At 43.1% G+C, this 25,394-nt stretch overlaps 1 protein-coding gene and 1 long non-coding RNA gene across 16 annotated transcripts in view; one reads left to right on the top strand and one right to left on the bottom strand.

Annotated features, from left to right (window-relative positions):
- Foxn3 (forkhead box N3) overlaps window positions 1-25,394 on the bottom strand; it is a 406,647-nt gene that overhangs the window by 160,897 nt on the left and 220,356 nt on the right. For all 15 annotated transcript variants that reach the window (XM_087195145.1, XM_087195142.1, XM_021245282.2 and 12 more), the window contains one exon: window positions 11,365-11,477. In XM_087195145.1, coding sequence (XP_087051271.1) covers window positions 11,365-11,477 — 113 coding nt within the window. The remainder of the gene's footprint in view (window positions 1-11,364; window positions 11,478-25,394) is intronic.
- LOC110345960 (uncharacterized) lies at window positions 289-20,120 on the top strand. Its single transcript, XR_015444953.1, has 2 exons — window positions 289-11,187; window positions 13,041-20,120. It is a non-coding gene; the product is annotated as an uncharacterized LOC110345960 (long non-coding RNA).

Raw genomic sequence — 25,394 nt, forward strand, 5'->3', positions numbered from 1 at the left:
CAAATTCATTGATTTTCTACAGGCCAGGCACAAGCACTTGATTGATCATTTTACTTAATTTAATCTCTTACTGTGGTACTCTTTTTTATTAGTACATGTTTGCAGATGTAATGATTACACTCATCATAGGGAGTTGGTACAGGTACATAGTACATCTTAATTCTTTTTCCTTCCCCTTCCCTCCCCCCCACCTGCCTATCTATTCTTATGACACAATAGCAATGACAAAACAGATGCTCAGAGAGTTCAGGTAATCTCGCCGAGGTCACACAGCCAGGGAGTGGCCGGGCCAGGTTTTAGGCAGTGTCTCATTCTGGGACTTGCCCTGGACCTGATGTGAAGGAGCTGCCAGGGAGCCTGGAGACCATCAGTTCCAACCAGGGCAGTGTGCCCGTCTCCAGTCCTGGCCCATCAGGGAGAGGGAGGCAGAAGGAACTGCCAAGGGTGTGGAGCTCACTGGAGGCAGGCTCAGGAGAGTCACGTTTCTGACCCTTGCTCAGTCCACCATCGGGCAGAATGGGGGCAGGGGGCAGAGTCACGCTTTGACAGCTTGACATTGTTACATCTTTTTCATTTTTCTGCTTCCTTGCTATCTCCCAAGTGGCCTCTTCCTCCAAGGAGGTGATAGCTGCTGGGTCCATCTGCAGGACCAACTTGGGCCAGCTCCACAGCGGGCATAGGGGGAGGTAAGGAGCAAGGGAGCTGTGGGCCAGATGATCTGACTGGGCAGGGGACCGGGACAGTCAGAGCTCCAGCGCATGACTTTGCTGGAAATTCTGAAGCAGGGGCAAATCTCTCTGGGTGCCTCAGTTTCCCTAAAAGTAGAAAAAGAAGGTGGTGAACAATTTCTGGCTCAGAAGAAAACTAAGAAAAGAAACCCTGCTCTCAATATATACTTTTTAAAAATTCCTTTCACCCAGAAGCCCCATAATTGGAGAAAGAAGAAGAAAGAGGGAAGGAGGAAGAGGTAAGAGGGAGGAGAAGGGGAGAAAAGGGAGAAAGAAAGCAGAGGGAGTAGGAGTGGGAAGGGTCAGGGAGAGAAGGAGGTAGAAAAGGCTAAAAGTTTGGTTGATGTTTCCCCTCTGAATATGTTTTTTCCCAGTCATTTTCCATTTTATTCTTGCCAAACACTGTGTGTGCTGTGGGGTGGAGGGACTAAGTTTCCCTGAGAGACACAGGTGGAATTAGCAGCTGGCAAACAGACTTCCAGCAAAACTTTCCATCTAAGAATAAATACACAGTGTACATGTCCCTACTTGGACTACTGTGATTAAGCAACTTGATCTCTAAAGATAAGGGTTTTTTTAAAATGTCTCATGGTTTATGGATGTTTTCTCCAGATGACTTCAAAATCCTCAAAAGTTAGCAATGGATGTGGAAAATTTTTTTTTTTTTTTGGTACCGGGGATTGAACTCTGGACCTTGTGCTTGCAAGAACCACTGAGCTAAATCCCCAGCCCTTGGATGTGGAATTTTTCATACAGTACTTCTCATACCCTTCCTGCACCTTTCCCATATATGGCAGAGTGTCAAAGACGATTTGACAAATAACGTGTCAAGTCGACGTGCAAAAAACAAAAGGTTAAGAATGTGATCATAGACACTGGCCAAAAACATGTGATTCTACACAACAAGGACACCAGTTTGGCTCTTCTGAGGTGGTTAATACAAAGGGTGGGCATAGCTCTCATTAATTCAGTGGGTAAACAATAGGAGGGAGGTCTGGATGATTTGATGGACAGCTTTTGGAAATGATCTTCTGCTTGGCAAAACACTGCAGTGATAATTTTATTCACACGGAAGGAAATACAAAGAAGTGTCACTAAAACAAGAGAGGTAATTGCAGGGCAGGAATCAAAGAGCTGGATGACACAGAATGAAGAGTAACTACATTAGTCCCTTCGTGGTCTCGGTATTTGGACTTAATTTCCAGAGAAGAGCCCGACCTTTAACTTCTAAGTAACCAAGCCGTGCAAACTGCCCATTATGTTTTGTTCCCATCTTTCACTCAGGGTTGGGAGAGCTGCAAACACAGGCTGCTGATACTCACCCAGCTCTCATGGCAGCTCAAGAGACTTAGAAACAGAACACCCCAATCACTGGAAGGAAAATGCTGTGATTCTCCAGCAACAGTTAAAGCTCATTCGGATAAGCCAGGCAGCTGGTTGTCAAGTCTTGAGTAGCACCTCTAGGGGTAGCTGGTCCTGCTTTCATCCCTTTGCCAGTCCATCCACCCTACGACCCAATCATTCACCCAGCTTCTGACAGGTGTCTGGCATAGGGTTAGATGCTGTCCTATTACAGGTTTTTCTTCTAAAATGAATCCAAATCTTCCTGTAACCCTTCCTCCTAGGTGACTAATCCCTCCTACTCATGAAGATGGCTGGTGTGTTTATCTTAAGGCGGTTTTCTCCAGGTTACCAAACCCCAGCTCTTCAACAGTAAAGCAAGATCCCCTTGCCAGGCAGGCAGGCTCTTCCCTCAGAAGTCTGATCCATACTGAAAGTGGTCATCACATCAAACACTTACCTTTATTAATATTATCTTCTACTACTTACAGGTCCATTTTGACCAACATAACCTGTTGCAGACACACAACAAACCAATCCTCTCACTCTAGCTTCCTCAAACCTTTTATGAATGAGAGGTTTCACCTTACACCTAATTATATTACCACACCTCTACTTAATATCTTTTCCTTTTTATTTACTTATGGGGGGTTACTGGTGACTGAATCTCACTCAGGCCTCTGCACTGAGCTACATCCCCAGCCCTTGTTTCATTCTGAGATAGGGTCTCACTAAGTTGTCCAGTTGCCTGGGTTGAGCTGGAGCTTGCCATCCTCCTGCCTCAGCCTCCTAGAGTGCTTGGATTATAGGCACGTGCTACCACATCTGTCTCCCTCGCTTTTTTTTTTTCGTACCGGGGATCAAACTCGGGTCCTTGCGCTTGTGCAGCTGGCGGCGAAACCACTGAGCTAAATCCCCGGCCCTCTCCCTCACTTTTTAATCTTTAAAGTCCACAAACTTTATGTAATCAAAAATTGGAGAAAGGGGAGGCTTAGACATGGCAGTGGTAGGGTTATAATTTTAATTGTAATAAAACATCTGTCATTTTCACACTGTTGCAAAACAAAGAATGCTGCCCTTTTTTTCCACTGTGACTTCATGCATTTTTTTCTTTATGGTTCTTTCATATTTCTAACATACAGTTAGGGTTCTCCTCCTCTGGGAAGGTGAGGGGTTTGACAACTGCAGAATGCAGAACAGCCTGGCTTTGCGGATATTTCTGCCTGTCTAGAAAAGCCTAAAATGCTCTGACCAGGAAGCTGACAGGCCCTCAGCTGGATGTCTGGAGAAGCAAACAAACATTAAGCAAATCTGAAAAGACTCCAGAACCCTACTGGGTCCATCAACACCTCAACTTTCTTCACATGAGGCATGAAAAACAAGGAACTTCTTTGTTATCCACCATCTCAGGAGTATCAACAGAAATTTATCAGTAGTAAACTTAAAAAGATCTTAACACTTCTGGTATTAAAATATAAACCAGGGGGCAAGGGCACCCCAAAAGGGGAGAAGAGGAGACAAGGGCTCTGTCTGGCCCTCTAGACCACGAGTTTTACTCAGCACCTGGGTAAAACAGATAGAATCAGCCTTGCTGCTTAAGCATTCAACTTGAAAAGTGAGTGTGAAAACAGAATGAAATTGGATGAATGAGCACAATATTCATGAGAAACGCCTAGTACATAAGTGCTCGCCGATAACCGGCGCTGTTTTCCATTTAAATAAAATAATGTAGGATTGAACGAGAATTAAATGCACAATGGACAGAATATGGAAGGGAAAATGCTGAGATCAAAAATATTCCATGAGACCAACTCAGGAAATACAATAGAAGTCAATAGATAATATGATTTGATATGAAAATAAAATTATAGCCAACTAATGGATTTTTAAAGTTCACACTGTAAATGGGCATTATTGCATTTTTTTAAAATAAGAGTGTGCCCTTATAATTGAAGCCTTTTTCTTTTATACATCTCCTCCAATTTTTTTGGACAAAATATATATTTGGAGGTACTATTATTAGAAAACCTTGTCATTCAATCCCATATCTATTTTGCCACATTAATTTACCACACTATTCTACAAATCTAGCACAATGAAGCTTCATATTGATTTTTAAAATCTAATACTCTTTTTAAAATTACTCTATGCACAAAGTTACAGTTTAAATATAATCTCTCAAATATATAATACTTTACCCTTTTAAATTAAACTTCCACAAGTGTATTGAATATAAGGGGCATTCAAAAAACTGCTTATAGTTTCCATCAGATATGTTGCTTACAAGTAAATATACCTATAATAGTGATCCAACTAATCTAAATCCTTCCATTCTTTTTTATGCTTGACTGAATTAAAACATTCAGTGACACTATGATCTAACAATTAAACTCTTCTGATGCAGTTAAAACTCATTTTATTGTGGCTTTGCAGTTCTTCTGCCAACTATTAAATGCACAACACTCTGAATAACCAGAAATGAAGATGTCTTATAAATTTAAAAATTATGGGATTCTATCCAAGCAATGAATAAGCTATATTTGACTGTGTGCAAATTCAGCACTTGGAGTGGAGGAATTAACACTGTTATGCTAACAAGCTTAACATTTTAAGGATTTACTAAATTTCTAATTGTCTAAAAGAATGAGTTCCACAAATACCTTCCTTCTCTTCCCTACTACTCATGAGTTTCCCAATCATCCATTACCAGCCTCATTCTTTCAGCCATAGATTATCTCCCTGGTAAAGAATGAATTACAACAACAACAACAAAAGTAAAATAAAAAACAAACAAAGAAAAAAAGAATGAATTACAAGCATGCTGGAGGTCCTGGTTTCAATCCCCAGCTCAAAGAGAGAGGGTAGGGGGACCTAAGGACTAAGTTTACTGCAATATGCAATGACCACTCCCGCATGACTTCTACACCCTTAGCAGTATTACTTTGTGTAGGCATTAAAAGAATTATAAAGACGAAGCACATAAATAGGGTTGTAGGCAGGATGAAACAAAACCTTTTGCTGAGTCAACATTAAAAATCAACCATTTTCATTAAGAACTTCAATACTGAAAAGGCTAAAACCTTTGGAGAATCCATTAATGTATTTTTTGTGGCTCATTAAATTGCTCCAAAGAAATAAAGAGAAGCATAAAGAGCTAAATGATAGATTCAAAGGCCTGGGATTTTTTTTCTTTAAAGGAAAAAAAAAAAAAAAAGTGAGAGCAAAAGAAACTTTCTTGAAATATTTTGCAAACTTTAGAAAAAGTCATCCAAAACATAAATCCTTACATCATCCAAATCCTTACAAATTTTCCTAACTTCACAAATGTGAAGGCACATTAAAACACAACACACAAAAAATACATTGTTACTGTTAGAGCAAAAAAAAAATTTTTTTTTTAACAAAAAATAGAAGGCACAGTAGGGAACAAAGGAATCAGAGTCTGGCCATTGAGAGCTTAAGGGTGGCCAACACACAGATGAAACATACTTAAGCCACTGAGATTTCTTTGGATCTACCAAAAAAACCCACAAACCATAAAACTATAATGGCTTTGGCTCCCAAACTAGAATTTCTGTGCTCTAAAAGCTGATCATCCAGGAAACTCTATAAACCACATTGTCTGATCAATCACAAAACCTGTTCCTCACCCATGGTTAAAAAGGAGCTAAACGTTTTTCTGTAAACTGATTTTGTGTTAGTGGCTATCCCAGTAAAACTATCACATGAGATTCACATATATACAACTTTTACAACAATCTGTTTCCATAAACACTGTTATGACAGTATCAACAATTTACAGGGCATTAATCTGGTACTACAACTTTTTTTTTGCAGTGCTGGCAATTGAATCCAAGGCATCACACATGCCAGGCAAGTGCTCTCCCATCCAACAATAATTCCCAGCTCCTAGTATTGTGATGTTTAAATGCCCCACTGTAACGTATCAAAATCACAAAAGTTGAGGTCACCCATGGGAAAACTATCTCTATGTCATCTCACACTGAAAAGAGTTAGAAAATTAAGAAGCTAGTGAGAGTGGAGTTTGGACCCAAAGTGTAGAATCAGTAGGTAACTTGGCAATATCTACATATAAAAATATCCATAACCTTTGATGAGAAATGCCATATCTAGGAAGGAGGGACATATGTAACAACATGCTAAATATTAAAACAGCAATTAATAACTCGACTTTGCTGAAGGGGTATACATGAGGTATCCAAAACAACATCTCTCCCTCCTCTTTTCCCATCTACATTCAGACCTGGACCTGGACATGCTCAACCGTCGCAAAGGCTTAAGAGTCCTCATGCTGGCTGATTGGGTCTCAATTTGGCCTTAGTTCACTGAGCTTGGCCATGGGGACTCTACACAGCCAGGTGAATGGCATTTCACAAAAATAAAGTTCCAAGAATTGTGGTATCCAAATCACTGTGACTCCCCTCATGTAGCTCAGCAGATCCCACCTAGAATGAGCCAAAGCAAGAGGCTTGGACAGTCAGCTCTTAATGTATGGAAATGATGAGGGACGAAAAAGTACTATGGCAACTGCTCAGTAAAGCACATTTCACTTTTCTTACACCAAAAATGATTTGGATATTTAAAACTGATATAACTGGGCTGGGCATTTAGCTCAGTGGTTCTGCTGCCTGCCTTGCAACTGCAAGGTCCCGAGTTTTGATCGCCAGTACCCCCCTCAAAAAAGTAAATTAAAAACATAAAATTGATATAACTGATTAACTCAATGATTCTGTGCTTTAAGAACTGCACTGCACTGCTGTCATTTCAACCAGGAAAGATACAAAAATAGCAGAGTTCCCATATATTCCCCATTCCGTTGCCTGTAATGTTAACATCTTACATTACTATGGGACATTTGTCATAACTGAAGAACCAATGCTGGCACATTACTTTAAACTAAACTGCATAATTTATTCATATTTCACTACTTTTTCTCTAGTGTCCTTTTCTATTCCAGCATGCCTTCCAAGATCATGTTAGTCATCCCGTCTCCTTAAGCATCCTCTCAGACTTCCCTTGTTTATAATGACCTTGACAGCTTTGAAGAATGCTAATCGGGCATCTATTTCATACAGTGTTCCTCCTGGAGGACATAATCATTTCACCCATGCATTAAACTAAGGTTACAGGTTTGGGGGAGGATGACTAGTGTTATGTCCCGCAAAGAACCATGTATGATGGGCAACCTTTCAGAGCTTTCAATGATAACAAACAGCCTGCTGCTCCATGTGTGCCTTAGGTTTGCAACCACTGTGCCAGAGGCTTGGTTGTCAGCCTATGGCACAACTGGGAGGTGGTGGAACCTTTAGGAAGTGGGGGAAGGTTGGGTCAGTGGGGGACATGCCCTGAAAGGGTTATTGAGACCGCCTGCTCCTCTTCTCTTTGCTTTCCATCCACAATGTGAGGTGAGCAGCCTTCTTGCCTTCTCCACCATGTACTCTTGTCATGACAGAATCTACTGCCACAGGCCCAAAATGACAGGATCAGGTGACCATAGACTGAAACTGTGAGCCAAAATAAACCTTTCTTCCTTACAAGTTGACTGATCTCAGGTCTCTGTCATGGTGAAAGGAAATTGAGTAACACTCATCACTTGACATGACATAACGTTAAAGGTATCTGCTATCAACTCCCCATCACCAACGATGTTAGCTTTGATAGGTAGGTGGTGTTTGCCAGGTTTTTCTATTACAAACTTACTTTCCCATTCTTTTCCGTACTCCATACTTAGTTATTAAGTGTAGCCACTCAGAGGTGGGTAGTCATGTTCAACCCTGAATTCAAGAATAGCCACATAAATTTTGTGGAATTCTTCTCTCTGGGAAGCTTATCTTTTCTCTCATTTTTCCAATTATTTACATCAAAATGGGCCCACAAATACTGATACTTTGCGCAATAATGCAATAAGTATTTACTTCATTGCGCCAATTGTCCCAGCTTGGCTAACGAGAGTAATTTCAGGATGGTTCCCTTGTCCCTCTGACATACCCCACCATTTTGTGTTTTGAACATTTTTTTTCTGCTTTTTCATATTTTTACCACCAAAATGTCTCACTTTAAAGGGGAAGAGGGGCAGAATAAGTGTTGAATTATGTCCCCCTAAGATTTATGTATGTGAAGGTCCTATCTGCCAGTACCTCACCACTGACTTATTTGAGAACTGAGTCACTGGAGAAGTTAATATGAGGTCATGCTAGAATAAGGTAGGTCTCTCATCCAGTATGACCCATGTCCTTCTGGAAAGACAAGTTCAGAGACAGCACAGAGAGCAAACATCATGTGACGGTACAGGCAGAGATGAGGGCGATGCTTCTACAAGTCAAGAGCACCAAAGATTGTCAGCAAGCCACCAGAAGCCAAGGGAGAGGCAGGACCAGATTCTCCCCCGCGGTGTCAGAAGAAACCAGTGCTACGACTCTTCATCTGCAACTTCTTGCCTCCAGAACCAGAGGGTAATACATTTCTGTTGTTTGAGTCATTCGTTTATAGTACTCTGTTACAGCAGCACAAGGAAATTAACGCAAGGGCTAATGTGACTGAGCAATTTGCATTTCAGTCACAAACAATTCACAAACTTGGTATATTAAAAAAGGCAGGGGTAGGGGAACAGGCTAACATATGAAAGGGCATAGTGAAAAACAGAGGCTCAAGTCAACCCACTACAGTATGCAGCACTATACTGAACATGAACATGGTGAGTAGTGTTTTCAGATGCCTTGTTTTCCCTGCAGTTCACAGCCACCTGCAGCTCAGATCAGTGCCACTCGCCAAGCACACCTGCAAGTAATAGCAATATCTGCCCATCTAGTATCATCACCACCTTCTTTACCACGCTAAGCACCAGTTCCGTGGAAGCCAAGCATTTCCCTCCCAGGTGCCCTTCATAGCAACCCTACAAAGGCTGACAGGTGATCCCTGCATCACAATGGACTGGTCAGATTCTGTCAGTAAGCGTTTTTTGGTCCCCCATCTAATGACTTGCTTTGTTCCACTTTCATCTTTCCAGAGTCAATCAACAAGTGGGCCAACAGCTTAGAATTGAGCTGAACATCGTATCATCGTAAGCCACAGAAATACCATATAATCGCCCATATAATCACATAGCTTTAGTATAATAAGTTCACACACTAGAGGATCCCGAAGCAAACGCTAGGCTTCTGCATGAAAGCAGGACAGTTTCCAGCAATGAGAGGGGCTCTCGTAGTGCTAAGGCATGGAAGAGGTGAGATACAATCTGACCTGTCCTGTCACTCCACAGCCAGTGACCTTGACACAGGTGAAATCCAAGTGATGGAAACTTTTCTCTACCTCTGACAACAGGGAGAAAAGGAACTGCAGGTGACAGGCAGGATCTGAAGTATTCACTGGAAGTTATTTTCACTATTAAAGCTCTGGTTCATCTACATTTTTATGCTATATTAAAAAATCAAAGGAAGTCATTAGGCTAAGGCTAGCATACAGTGCCTCGTGCCCCCGTATGCAGTCTTCCTGCAAACCCCAGAGCTCTCCTATAATCCTTCAAATTATTATATAATTACTGTGTTTCCCTTGGGGTCACATTTGGCAACAAAACAGTGGCCTAAATGAACCAATGATATGACTCAGTGAATAACACTTATGGTTCTTAACTTGCTAAAAGCAAAGGGATATAAAATACTTCCAAGGGACACACTGGAAAGGCAAGTGTATTCCATGAGGTTTGGAGAGTCAGGGGAAGAGAATGACAACGGAACACGAGAATCCGGGAAACAGTTCAATAATCAGTGTCATGTTCCCTACCAACCTCATACACCAGCAATTCTTTACTCCAATCCTAGTACTTTTCCATTTTAGGAGTGGCTACAGCCACAAGGAGAAAACTAAGCATATGGCTCTGTCCTTCTGGACATTTCTACAATGTCGGCTGGGCTGCTTTGGAAAATCCCATTTTATCTCCTACAGCTATATGACCTCAAGTTGTCATTTCAAATAAAGTATGCTTCCACTGATTTTTATGAACACAGACAAAAGCTGCTACAGCCTTTTTTTTTTTTTCCCAACCTTGCAAACCAACTGTAGTTGCTATGTAGGGTTATTTGTTTCTAAGGCAACTGCGTATATCTTAGCACTAATGGCCTGTCCTTTTGCCAGGCAACAAACAGCCTTGTGATGCAACTGCACCTGTCTCGGCTACGCGTTACTATGGAGATGCTCTGGTTGCTATGGCTACCATCACGCTAATCGCCTAGCAAAGGCAGACATACAGCAGTCTACTCAGAGCCCAGCTGTTCCTCCCTGTCTCTTGCTGAAGACTGATTGTTAGGGCCTGTGAAGGAATGCTTCTCAACTGAGAAACACAAGAACTTCATTAATGCCATTTCAGAGAATCACTCTGTGCTCTTTCCTGCAGCACAAACATCAGGCTCGGGAAAAAAATCTGCAAGAAGTGGACTAGAGGGCTCCTGAAATCTCTGACACCATGCCATTCCCAATTAACATGAACTTGTGGCCCAAGGATACTGTGTCTTAACTGTGTAGTTACAACAGAAATATTTCTAAGCATCTTTTTAAAAAATTTTGTTGTGGCAGGGATGTACCTCAAACCCAAGCACAATGTATAGACCAAATCCACTTTTAAATTTGGTTCTGTGTTCTACACCTCTTTCTTGGAATCTAACATTAATACTGCTTTTCTAAACAGTGACAAGCTGCTTAACCCTCCAATTACATATTTGTAGAAATGGCACTCATGACCTCACCATCTCACGACAAATGGGCATGTGAAGAGGGAAAAAGTCTCCACTGTTCTCTGCTGCTCTGGAAGAGGCAAACACCAAGTAACCACAACAAAACTATCACTCAGGAGCACCATCTACATGGAGACCGGGAGTGACAACAACTCAGTAAGCCTTCTCTCAACATCTGTGGAGGCCGGCCAGGATACAGCAAGACGAAATCACTTGGTTGACCCACTCCAGCATGTTCATCCCGACAAAACCTACCACAGAGAGATATGAAAGATGTCGACTTGTCTTTGTAAATGTTTCTACCCAGAAAGACATTATTTTACCCACGATGGAGCCTTCTGGAAACACATTCCTTCAAAGCAGCAGAAGCGGTAAGGTCTGCAGGAAATACAACAATGGATATGCCTCCTAATAGCACTTAATTTCTTTCTCATTTAGCTGCAGTTATTTTTAAAATTTCATACAGCCTATTAAATTGGTTTTAGTGCCTGTCTGCCAAAATAATGCGATTTCAGTAGACCAAAAAAAGAAAAATCTGAGCTGCTTACCTTTGATATGCCTGAGGAGTGGGAGGTGGGTGGTAAGGTGTCTTTTTCAAAGCCTGAATTAGATTTTGTCTATACTCTGGGTCTATGCACCACAATGACCCTTTCCCGATACTCTGCAAAGGAAATTAAAATATGAAGGTATTAATACAGACATAGTTGTATGGAATTACCATAGTTGTTCTTAAAAGCTTCTCATTTATTTGTTGACTTAAACATTGTGCTGACAATAGAATACCATAAAATTCTCTTCAATCTTCCTTGTATTAAGTTTGACAGACCAAATGAACATGTTCTTCCTAGATTATATGGATACAATAATATAATCTTTCTATCAAATCTATCCAAAAAATGAGAAGCCTTTATCTTTCAGCGTCCACTCTGAAGAACACATGTATTCTCTTCTAAAAATCTTTAATTTTGTCAGATTGGAAATATTAAAGAAAAAAGAGGGCTGAGATACCCACAAAACTCCATCTCTGCTCTAAAAATTAGAGTTATGTTTTTAAACAACCTTATGTTGGTACCATTTTACAAAAATGGAAAATAACCCACTTGCTTTTTTCCAACTTGCTCACAAAAGAACAACATTTATGCTTGGAATGGAATTCTGTAATTATCTTCCCCGAGAAACAAAAGCTCTCAGGCAACAATGAGAAACCTAAGCCAGGACCCAATATTTGTTTTTTGGATTCCTCAGTTCACAGCAACATGCTCCAGCCCGTAACAAATGAATCTTTAGAAGTCAAACTTTAAAATGCAACTTTTCTAGAACTGTTCCACTGAGCGAGGAAAGCTCCCTCAGAGGCCCACCTTGGGGCTGGGTGGAGGCATCTAGCCTGATCAGCATATTCAAAAGAACCTAGGTCCTCTGGGCCCCACTGGAACTGGCAAGAGGCTGAGGAGCAGTCACTCTCTGGCTGCATGCTTTCAAGTGACCGAATGGACCCAAACTGTTTGATAAAGTCATTTGTAAATATTAACTGATTTGTAAAGAAAAGAAGTTAAATTACCTAAACCCATGCCTACTCCATGGTTTCGGCCACAGACTCCCTTATTTTCACAGCTACTGTACAACAGGAAGCCTGATGTTGTCTTCCAACGTTCAGAAAGCAAACAAGAAAACCATTTCACTCACATGGGCTGGAGGGTGGGGAGGGGGATGTCCAAGCAGATACCACAAAAGGAGCATTAAACATCAATTATTCCTAAAATCTTTTTTAAAAGTTTCAATTTTTTATATTTCAGCCATCAGTTCAAGTACTTTTCTTGCAAACTTTATTAATTTACAGTGCCCATTAAAATACTATCAATAACATCAGTGTGCAGCAGCACAGGTGGAATTAACTGTTTGGGGTGCGCTGGGCATAGAAGAATTGCACAAAGCCTCCGTCAGGTTGGCACAAGGGACCATCCCAGTCACCCAGCCCCAGGCAAGGGCCGGACACGACACGGGTCTGGATCAGGTGGACCTGTCTATGCTGAACACCAATGCTCCAAGTTTAACCATCTGACTGGTTAAAGACCTGAAAGCCCGCCCGCTTTAGAAAATGGAATGCTCCTATGCGGCCTTTCCTTTATGTATATATTTTTAAGTCCAGAATGGTTCACAGGATCTGATGAGACCTCCCAAGTAAAACAGGCAATCAATGCCCTGGTTCTTCCTTCTTTTCTTGCAGAAAAAGCTTTGCAGCACACTTTCTAAAGCAAGTCAAAAGGTAAGGAGTGAAGAAATGGGGGAGGATGGGAAGATCAAGAATTACCAAATTGGGCTAAGGTAAAACAAACCACCAAAGCTATCAGCTCCTGTACCATCAGCAGGAGGCTGGCCTGACTCCATCATCAAAGGCTCCCGTGGAGCCCTAAGCCAAGGACCAGGCCTTTTTGTCACAGGCACACAAGCATGGTCCGCTCCAGGGAGGGCCACAGCTGCCGTGCAAACCTTTCTACAGTGAGATTATCTCAGTTCTAAGGCTTTTGTTTTCATCAAGGTGACTTTCAGAGTGTCTTATACCAAAAAGACCTAAGACAAAGCAATTAAAAGCAACTGGGCCTCGTGGGTAACTAACTAGACTGTGGTTTCTCCTAATCCTGACCCAAGTATCTCATTTACTATAGTACGCCACTCTTCAGCAACTGCACAGAATAAACCCGCAGAGCCCACATGGAGTAACTAAACAATAATGGGCTATTTGGGGCCACACAGCCATGTCTTGGCTACAGCTCATGGTGCGCAAAGTCCTGGCTCCCTCGCTGGGAAAAAAGTCAAGTATGAGGCCCAGAGATGTAAGAGTCAAGTACGAGGCCTTACCTTTGGGTACTCAATGAAAGACAGGTGGCGTCATAAAGATCTCCTCTTTGACAGAAAAAAAGAACAAGTTAGGGCCAGGGATTTAGCTCAGTGGTTTCCCCGCCTGCTGTGCAAGCTCAAGGACCCAAGTTCAATCCCTGGCACCAAACAAAACAAAACAAAACAAGCATGACTGAACAATGTCTCATTAAATCCAATGTGAGGCATTTTCCTCCAACAATGCCAGCAGGAGGGGTTTCTGGCAAATGAGGATAAAGTGGCCCAAGATTCTCTATTTCCATCACTCCCTTAATCTGCCTTCTATACATCCTACACGCCAGGCTCGGGGTACTGTGACTGCTCCCTTGGCTCAGGAAGCCAACACCACTGACTCGTAACAAGTTCTAGAAATTTCCTTTTGCTTCTAGAAGTTTCCTTTTGCCCAGTTCTTCATATAGTGACCAGCTGAGGTTTAATTCCGAATTTGGTCAGTACATGTGGCCAAATGTACTCTCAATACTCATTAGCTGGAAAAATGTTCTCAAACTTTGGATCATAAGAAATGGTTCCTACCTTGACCCCTTTTGCCTTTTATAGAGAGAAGTTTACTTTTTTTTTTAATAAACCAGACTCACATTTCAATTTAACTCATACTCAGAATTGCTAGCATTCCAAAGAGAGAAAACAAACAAAATGCTTCTGAGGGACACATCCATGGGGATCCTGCAAGGCCTCTGATCATCTTCCAGGGCCAAGAACTGGGCTGAGCTTGAGGCATCCCAAGGCTGGCAGGGTACCTCATTGTGAAGCCTTCCCCTTGGCTTCAGGTGGCAGTTCCAAACACTAAAAAAGGTTTACTTAAACTCTAAAATGGAAATATCCAAGGACAGAGTACTCAAGTCTCTAAGGCCAGAAAAAATTATACCAAATGCCCCTCACAAGGAAGAGAAATGCATAATTTGATTACAGGTGTGTAATAAGTTTGAGAGGCAGAGCTTTTACAGAAATATCTGCATCTCATCTAAGACAAGAATGTGAAGCCTTTTAAAATAAAAGTAACTGAAGGCCATGCACCATTAAGTGTTAAGGAATTCAAAATAGTAAAGGGAAAAAACTCCACTTATAGATATGTTTTTCCTTATGTATGTGGTGTGTGTATTTTACACCCCAGAGAAAAACAGGATGGGAAAAAAATGAGAAAAAAGATAAGGATGAGGCCAAGTTTTTATGTTTCTTTAATTAAAAAGTACCTAAAGAATGACAGCTCTGTTAATATTTTTTTAAAAATCAATACACAAGAGTGAAAACAAAACAAGAAGCGCCTATATTGTAGACAGAAGTGATTAATAGAAAATTTAAGAAAAAAACAACTAAATTAAATCTAACATCTAAAGGTAACATTTTTTCCCCCTAGGCCTCTGGAGAAGTCTCGACCCAGGGACTATCTCTGCAGGCTCATTGTCTGTGCACATCCCCCGGAACCGCAGACCTGTTCTATAGCATTTATCAGGCAGCCTGACATTGACTTTCAGTCTGGGTCCTCTGCTAGGTTGAGAATTCTTGAGGAAAAATACCATACTTTAAACACTGTTCATCAAACTGTGAGCCATGATACATCATGAAATTAATGTGATGGTTACAATCAGTATCATTTTAATGGAACAGAGTAGAATCAAAGAGAATAGACTACAATAGAAAACCTCTAGAGTGATGTATTGTGAAATTTGTATGTGTATGTACGTGGAATACTGACCACAAGGTAACAAGTACTTCTTGCTAAGAAGCTAGGTCAATATTGTCTAAGAATGGTTTCCAGGATTCTTTTCCTCTATCAGCACTTCTGGAAATAAAGCCCTCTGGTTGCAGTAATGGAGCACATGCTCAGTGGGATGTTTGGAGTTGTGTTTGGGGAATGCAGACAATGAGGCGGGACCCATATCCAAATGGAACAGCTGGGTATGTATTCTTGAATTGAAATGATACCTTTCGATGTTTCTCCTCTGCCTTTTCTGAGGATGTCTCTAACACTACCCACCCTCATTCACTGGCTCTTCTGTTCATTCATTCATTCACATGGCACCATTACCTGCCAGGTACCACGGAGGACACATTAAGGAATAAAAATAACACAAAAAGGTGACTGCCCTCATGAAGTATGGATTCCACACCACAGTGAGTAGATAAGGAAATATCAAAATCATGACAGACGGTACTACCTACTGGGAAGGAAATAGAGACTGGTGAGTTCAAAGAGAGAAAGCTGCTGCTGGGTAGACAATAAATGGGTTGGAAGCAGCAAGAGGTCCTGCAGAGACGTACTTGGATCTGCTACAGCATCCAGGCCCAAGATGACCACGGGGCGCTGGCTCTGGTGAGGGCAGTGGAGGTAGGAGGGACAAGTTCAGATTGTACAGTGGATAACTTAGTGGGCCTGGCAACGGATTAGAAGTGGCAAAGAAAGAAAAAAAGAAAACTAAAGGTTTGCTCTGAGTAACTCCCCGAAAACTGGGAGACAGGGAAAATACATCATTCTATTGAACGTATCCCCTTCAAGGAGACTGTGTGTCTACTAAGACCTACCAATTAGGGCACTGGAAAGAACTTACTGGACACAGCCACCTGTCATGCCTCTGCTATACCCTCACAATCCCCACCTTTACCACAAAAGCTTGTAAGAATGAAAGGAAGATTGGAGGTGGCCTGGCTTTCCAGGTTTAATAGCAACTGGTTTCTCTAAGGCAGGGGTGGGTCACATTGTCTTTAACAGGCGAGCGAGGGAATATTTTCATCTTTGTAGGTCACCTCAGCTCAGCCATTCCAACACAAGAGCAATCAGAGATGCAAACACATAAACATGGCTGTGCTTCATAAGACTGTATTTACAAAAACAAAGTCCACAGTTCACTGTCCTCTGGCCTGAAGCTCAATACCTGCACTCAGGGCTCAGACTTAAAGCTCTAGTTCTGAGATCTAAGGAACCAGCTAAAGGTTCTTTGGAGGCTAAGGGATTTGGGCTGGGTCCTGTGCAACTGGGAAAGGGGCACTGATAAAACTCTTAAGTGCTGCAAGGCAAGAGAGACACTTGGGAGACACAGGCTGGGCTAAGTCCTCGGTAGTAAGAACACCATGTATCGGCCTGTACCCCTCATCACTGCCCAGTGCAAGCCCTGTGTAGGTGCAGTTTGCTCTCCTTCCCTGGGTCTACTTCCTGCTCCATAAATCATGTGATCACAATAGAGCATCCCAAAGGCTCATCAGTCTATCCTTTGAGAATGCATTATACATGGGCCATCAGCAACACTATCATTTAGGGGGGCCAGGACCTCACATCCATAAAGTCAGCAAGAAGCACATTATTATGCTTTCAGCTGCCCGACTGTGGGGCCTTAAGCAAAGTACTTAACTGCCCTGAGCTCCAGTTTCCTCATCTATAAAATGTGAGTGATATGATAATATCTGCTTCACAGGACTTTTGTAAGGATTAAATAAGATTAATACCATACTAGGCACATAATAATTAGCTCTCATTACTGGGAAGGCAACAAAAATATTAAATAGCCAGCTCCAAACCATGCAGTCCCTGCCCTGATGAAGCAGGTACTTGTCAAATTATGAAATGATGTGAATTTCATTTTAAAAAAAAATCGTACACTGCTATTTGTTTTCCATTGTCTGACACTGCTCTCCTTGGTCCAAAGGAAGCATTTTGCATCAGATGCATTAAGTTGGAAGTGGAGTGGAAATGGAAGACTCAAAATAGAGCAAAGCAAAAAAAAAAAGACAGGAGGGATGTGGAACCTTGAGGAAGCGACTAGCTCCGAGTCACATCTTCTTCCAGTGCCACGGCTCTTGGGTGCCTCCTAACAGAGGTCCCTCCTTCCCCGAGTTGAAACGTCTTGACCTCCAGGCTGCTCTGGGCAGGGCGAGACCAAGACCTGATTTAGAGGAGAAAGCTGGGTGGGCAGACAGGAAGAGGAACCAGCCTCAAAGGAGGGAAGGGTCTCCTAGCTGGGAGGGCTGTGCCTCAAGGCCCTTGTGCCCCCAGGGGCCTGGAAGTCAGGGCTGATAAAATCCACTCATTTGTCATTTGGAGAGGAGACCCCAGAGCTAGCATTTGCAGTCTAGTGCCATTTAGCACAGCAGACACAAATTTCCCCAGGATCTCAGAGTCAGGCTTGCAGTCTTGGGGCAGCCCGGGTTTCTTCCACTACGGATACTTAGCTCACTTCTGGGGCTCCCAGGGCAGCCTCCTGTAGCCCAGAGTGGCTTCTCCTCTTCCCTCACTGCTGGCTCCTCCTCTTCTCCAACCCAGCTCCTGCAGTGCTCAAGGCCAAGCTGGCCTTAAAGGAAAGGGGGAAGAAGGGAAGACACAGGGATGAGGGAGGGAAGGAATAAGGGGAGTATGGCAGGGATGAGCAGGGACTGACACCCTCAGAGGCAGATACTCCTCTTCCCACAAAACTCATCCTCAGCAGCCCACCATCGCCGGACCACAATCCAGACTTTACCGGGCCAGACCCACTCAGATATCCAGAGCCCCAAGGAAAGGATAAGGATGCCTCTTAGACGTCCTCTTGAAGCAGGCCACTTAACACCAGTGGAAAGGGCTGATGGGGGAGGCACTGGGCAGGGTCTATTTTCTTAGGACGCAGAAATTCTAGAGGAAGACAGGCAATATGCACTACGAAGGACGACATAAGCTGGCTAAAGGTCGGTGGGACAACAGAAGAGAGAAAGGATGAGCCCTGGGGGGAGGAATGTGTTAAAACAGTGCACAGACTTTGTAGTGTAGGCTGGCCCTGAACTCACTATGTAGCCCATGCTGGCCTTGAACCCGCCACTATCCTCCTGCCTCAGCCTCCTGAGTTAATTTTTAATTTTGAGACAGGATCTTGCTACCTTCCCACGCAGAGCCTGCACTCGCAATCCCCATCTCAGCCTTTCAGAGTGCCAGGATGAGCAGCAAGCCACTGTAACAGACCAGGCTAGCTAAAAGATCTTTGAAAGGAGCTGATTCTTTGGGGGTTTCCTCTCTCCCCACTGTGCGCCCTGAGCAGAGCAGAAGTTTGGGCAAACCTGCATGGTGGTTTTCCTGAGGGTCCTGACAATAAAGGCAGTTGGAATTCTGGAGGACACAGTGCTGGGGCTTGGAGTGCTGCTAGGAGGAGAGAAATATATGGAGTTGCCAGGCCTGGTGGTGCATACCTTAATCCTAGCACTTGGGAGGCTGAGGCAGGAGGATCACCAAGAGTTCAAGCCCAGCCTGAACTATATAGCAAGACCATGTCTCAAAAATGCAAAAGCAGGCCAGGGATTTAGCTCAGTGGTTCCGCCGCCTGCTTCGCAAGTGCAAGGACCCAAGTTTGATCCCTGGTACCAAAAAAAAAAAAAAAAAAAAAAAAAATCAAAAACACAAAAGCAGGGTCGGGGATTTGGCTCAGTGCCACCACGCCTGCCTCACAAGCGCAAGGTCCTGAGTTTGATCCCCGGTACTGGGAAAAAAAAAGCAAAACTGCACACACAGGTGGTACACACACACACACACACACACACACACACACACGGACTCAGCAGCCTCCAGGGAACCTGCTGGCTCCCATGGTCACGTTCAAGGCAGCCCCTCCACTTCTACTTGGGCTACCCACCAGGCTCCACCAGCCTCTGGAGACTGGGTCCTCCTCACACACCTGCACCTCCCAACTGCTCGGAGTCCCCTCCTTGGAGTCCCACTTTCTATCTTCCAAGATGGTGAGAGGCAAAGACACAGACTAACTCCTGCCGCCCCCCACCCCCAGAAGGACCAAGAGCACTGCCAATGCTTCACCGGAGAATATTCCAGAAAGCACTCCTGTGAGCGGCTCTCAACAGGATGCTCAACCTGTACAGTTCCTGTCTATCCTGCTAAGCTGCTGTTTTACTGGCGGGAACCACTTGTCCTCTCTCAGAGTTCAGTGTCTTCACCTATTTCTTATAGATGATGCTCTCTTCCCCCAGAGTCACCCTGGGCTTCTTGGGATGACAATGTGTACAATGAACCTAATTCCATACCCAGCATGTAAGGGGAAGTTAATCCATTTAATTATCCTCTTTGCCAGAGAAAGGCACAGAAGTTAGGTGATATGGAGGAAGGACACAGAGAAAGGTTATTCTAACAAATAATCACAGCATCCTGGTGTTGGCTTCAGAATGCATGAGGGAGAATCACAACAAAACGTTCAGAAGCCAAGGATTCCTAAAAGCACTTAGGTTCTATCTAAAATACTGTCTTTTACATCATAAAGACACCAGGGGAAACTTTTAAATTTTGAAAATATTAAAATGATCATCTAAGGCTCTAGTCAAGTACAGGAAAGAGGAAATCAAAAGGAAGAAAGAGCAAAACTGATTGCAACTAATATTTTGCTAGCTATATCTCTGTTCATTCCTGTAATAGGCAATTATTCCAGAAATGAATGTTTTTTTAACAATTTCCTAATAAGTTTCCAGGGTTTTGCATATCCAAACTTGTTAATTGTTTGTTTGTTGGTTGGTTGGTTTCCCCAAAAGCAGAAGGAAGGATGGAACAGAGATGATACTCTCTCAGCTCCAACTCTGGGTGGAGCCTGAGGCAGGGAGGACCAGCCATGCCTGCATCAGGGGTGGAAGCCGAATCCCTGGCAATCCCAGCCAGGGAACATTCCAAACTCGCTCATGGCATGTCCTCTAAACATCAGGCACACAGCTTCCATCCCCGCTGTAATCTTGCTGTTATTTTACAGATGTGTTATAACAGCTGGAAATCTGGAAATCACAATGAACAGGTCACTTGTGTGATACTCAGATACACAGCTCTGTGACAAGGTGACCGTTCCCTAGCTCTTTCAGGGCTCAGAAACCTCAGAAGGCACTCTGCTCACATGCTCACACAGTGCTGTGGGCATGCATGCAAGGAGGGAAGGCACACAGAATATGGCTTAGAAATGCTTCATTTACAGTGAAGCTGGGCAGTGCGTGCGCACGTGTGTATGTGCGTGTGTGGGTGCATATGTGTGTGTGTGTGTGTGTGTGTTTTAATCTACGCAGGAAGAATCAATAATCTTCTTGCATTAACACCTAAATAAAACCAAAATAATCCCAAGATTTGGCTAAAACCAAATTAATCCCTGGGAGAAATCTGTTGTGGGGGAAATGTGGGGGTGGGAATCGCCAGAGACCAGTTGATCAGAATCAACGAGGGCTCTCTCAGGGACCTGTGCCCCTTTACCCTAAAATCCAGCTGTTTCTTCCTCCTGCTCTGCCAGCTGTCAATGTCACTTCACAGGCTCAGGCCCTGGCCAGCACATCTCACCAAGGCTGGCAGATGGGTACGTGTTTGTCTGGGTTGGAAAGAGATACTTTTGAACTCTCTAGACTGTTCTTTCCCGATTGCCAAGAACAGTTCAGAGCTTGTGCACTAACAGCAATCAATAATAACATGATCCCCAAAACATATTTACTCATAAATACTGTCAAACTCTACAATGCAAGTTCTAATAAAGAAAAGGAAACACATACACACACACCCTCATTCTCCAAGTCAGAAGGCCAAAGAACTGGCTTCTTTAAAATGATTGCTTTTAAAAATAATAAAATAAAATAAAATGACTGTTTTTATCAACTAAATCATAAGATTCTCCCAAAGTAGCTTTGCTACACTTTCCCAGGGAAATCTTTAGCCAGAAAGGGGAGCGGGATGTTAAGTACTCTGCAACCAGAAACCACAGAGCATGACCTAGGCAGACAAAAAAGAGTACAGACACAAAAGTTTTAAAAATTCAGATTGCTTTTTTCTTTTCTTTTTAGTGTTTTAACCTGTTGTTTCTATTATTGTATTTCATTGACAGAACTTTGAGAAAAATGCCAAATAGTACTTAAAGTGGTATGTTACGCCTCTCTGTCTTATTCCTGAATTTTTGATGTTGCACCTTTCAGTATCTTTCTTGCTGAAAATTTTATTAACGATGGTGTCTATAGATTGCAAAGCTCTGTATTTTAGATTTTTCAAAAAAGGAAAACAATTCAAATGTTCACAAACCACAAAACACACAGGAAGTTCAATAAGCTGGTCATCTTCCATATTTCTAATACCAACCTGGCCACACCACCTTTAAACCAAACGACTCAAATGAGTTCAAGATACTCTGTGGCAGCACTAACCTTCTACTCACATACACACATTCAGGCACCATGGGTGGATAAATTAACTCACCATGACCATGTACCTACCTGCTAAGAACATTACAGAAAGTAGGACACCCACATTTGAAAGGTTTTGTCACCTGCCATGCAACAGAAATATACAATGAGGTGATAAAGTGGTCTGGAATGTGGATATATCATTCCTCATTCTCTAAATAACAATTCTTTGCACACACGCACAAACTTAAAATTGCATGAGCAAATTACAAAGAGACCAAATGGTAGAATCAAAGATGCATACTAACCAGCCTTTATCATGCCTTTTTAAAAAAAAAAGTTTAAAAGGCAAGTCGACTTGAAGCTAGTTAATGTAAGTGGAAGAAAAATTCACCATTCATTATCCTTATATAAATGAAAACTTCATTAATTTAAAAGTTTAAAAGCCACTAAAGAACTTCATAAATACATGAAGTGGAAGGGGAGGAAGTGGCGGCCAGTGCTGGCTCTGGACTGAACTTGCTCTCTTTCCTGTACCTCCACCTTCTTTAAAGTGATTCAAATGCTGTACATGATAACAGGAGCAATAATGTTTTACAGAGGGTATAAACACAGACCGGGTCTGACATACACAAATACCCTTGCTTAGGTTACAAGTGGCCACCTAGTGCCACTTTATCTTCAGGTTGTCCAGTTACTCATCTATATTTAAATGTTCCAATATGATCTTATCTAATTGGCACATATAATTTGATCGCCTTAATTCCATAACTGAAAGTTGCTGAAGTACCTGGCTGGGTAAAAGTTACAGTTATAGGATATGTACACAGGCAGGTGAGCTCTTCAATTAGTCTTTTGTTTTAAAATAAAAAATAAAAAAAACAGGACCCATGCTTTCTCCGTAAAACAAGAAAATCGGGGGTGCTGTGTTGTGTTATTTTGTTCTGTTTTGTTTCGCACCAGAGATTGAACCCAGGGCCTCACGTATGCTAGGCAAGCACGCTAAATGACACCCCCAACTTGGACACTGCGTTATCTGGTTTTTAAGGAGTAGCCACTGGCTACAGAAAACCTGATACCTTCCCTGTTGGTCTACAGGCCCCTTCCCAAGGTCCTGGGTTTCAGACCCAGCTTTTAGCCATCACAGCATTTGGATACTTCCTGATCTAATTTTTAAGGAGAAACTGCCTTTCTAATGCCTCTAAATTCTAGCACAAGTATTCCAACAACAAAGGACACTCTTCAACACGTGGTGTTTGTACACAGATGGCACCCACGACACTGTGGCACCATGCTACAGAGACATCTGAAACCACCCAGACCCAAGCAGAAGCTGAATGGGGTCTGTCCGAGCTATGTTCCTAGCTCTTTTTACTGTTTCCTTTTCAGACAGGGTCTCACTAAGTCAGACAAGTTGCCGGGACTGGGCTGGAACTTGGGATCTCCCTGCCTCAGCTTCCCAGAGTGCTGGGACCACACCTGGCTGCAAGTGATTCTTTACATTCTGGTAAGTGGTGGTGAAGACATGGAGAAAGTGCTACGGGGGTCAGATGGCTGTGCCCTAGCATGTTTTGGAAGGTGGAGGGAAGTATGTGGAGGAAGAACAAGGGGTCCCTCAGGGCAAACTATAACCCAGAACTCCAAGGAAACACAGGACTTATGTAGGGCCAGGTACACAGGAAGAGGGGAGAGAAGGAAAAAGTGGTTAGGGACGGAGAACAAATAAATCTTGTGATTTATGAGTAAGAAGGCTAAGGAAAAAATGAAGGGAGCAGAGTCTACCCAAAAATACAGGCTGGCCTGGCCCCTGGGGTACCACAACCAGCATAAATAACGAGGCAAAGGCCTGATCTTCTAGAACCAGAGGCTGTCCAGGCTGCTCCCTCCCAAACCTGCCCCCTCAGTGGCCCAGGCTTAACCTCCTGGAAGCCTTTTCAGAGTATTTCAAAGCCATATGGCCTCAGTCCTCAGCCCCACCATCACATCTTGTTCCTATGAGGTCACAGAGGGTAGGGCCCACCACAGCACGTGCATATCTGAGCACTGAGCCTGGGTGAAACCTGAATGGGACCTGCTAGGGGGACTTCGCCAGGCTGCAGGCACAGGAGGATGGTAAATCTGTTTCTGCACCCTTCTCGGCTCACCTGATGACGCAGAGCAACCTGAGGCACAGAACACACAGGACAGATCTCTCAGGTTCGTCTCATTGACATTGACAACCATGCAGGCTGGCATGCTGGCCAACAGGAGGCTGTCAGAGAGAAGCTCCACCTAGGGTTAAGAGTTGGCTGATTCCAAGCCCAGGGGACAAAATCCCTATCTTCCATACACTGGGCAGAATTTCCCCACCATTCCATTCCACACCTTGGGAAGGTCTCCCGGGGTTCCCAGACCTATCTCCCTAGGGAGAACGGGGACAGGGAAGTCAAGGAACTTGTTCAGGAATGTACACAGGCACCTACCAGCCACATTCTAGGATCATACTTTAATTACCAAAGTTTCCCCCAAAACAGGCAGTTCTTGATTATCTATGGAGATTTTATGTAAGAAATGTTTAGGGCTAGGGGTAAAGCTTCATTTGGGAGCAATCAATGAGCACAGAGACCTGGGTTCAACCCCCAGTACCACAAGAAGTGGGGGTGAGGTGTGGGGGACACTCTCTTAGGACACTGCTGAGTGACCTGACCTAAAGAGTTCATCTTACAACTCAGGGTCTATACAAACATTTTTAGTAACAGTGATAAACGTAGTATCAAGTGCCAGCAGCAATTCCATTAACACTGAGTAGAAACCGTGTGCCAAGCACCCTGAAAAGCATGTGACATGCATTACTTCACTTAATTCTCCCAGCAAACCAAGAAGGTGGGGAGTGCTATGTATGACCCTATAGATAAGAAAACTAGGGCCCAGACAGGTTCTCTAGCTTATCTAAGGTTAATGAAAGCAGTGTGACACGAAAACCTGTACCCTCAACACCAAAATGTACACATGAGGACACCACTGTTAGACATATGGCCAGCTGCAATAAAACCATACCATATATCTCTGATAAAGACTTTCTAGATCGCCCACTGCACTGGATGAAGTAATGTACACCCGAAATGGGACTGCCACACAAATAGATCCTGGTCTATGTGCACACCCACATTTTCTTTCATCATTTCAGATAAAAACCAAAGTCAAAAGTCGCTATTATTGTCATTATAACAACTCTCCATTTGTGTTGCTGTCATGTGAGCATTTACAGATAGAGTATCACCTTCTTACTGGTATAGCAAATTTCAAAGGGTGATCAAACATCTCAGGTGGTCCTCAACAACTTGATAAAGGAATCTAAGATTATTAAGGCCATTTACAGCCACAAAAACACTGAAAGCATAAGGGCACGATCAGCAAGAGCCAGGATTCAAACCTGGGTCCCTTGGATTGCCAACATGAGAAAACCCAGCCTGCTGGAAATACCTTCCGATGCGTGTATATGGGTACAAGCACCTGACCTAGAAGATCATTACAGGGCCAGATGCTGATGTCCCCTTACCTGAACACAGGGCTGGGCTGAGATAAACCAAATCCCAAATGGTGGGACAAC

Source organism: Heterocephalus glaber, unplaced genomic scaffold (assembly GCF_053883595.1).
Source record: "Heterocephalus glaber isolate CG9 unplaced genomic scaffold, H.glaber_assembly_v1.0 deba00001608, whole genome shotgun sequence".
NCBI classification, from domain to species: Eukaryota; Metazoa; Chordata; class Mammalia; order Rodentia; family Bathyergidae; genus Heterocephalus; species Heterocephalus glaber.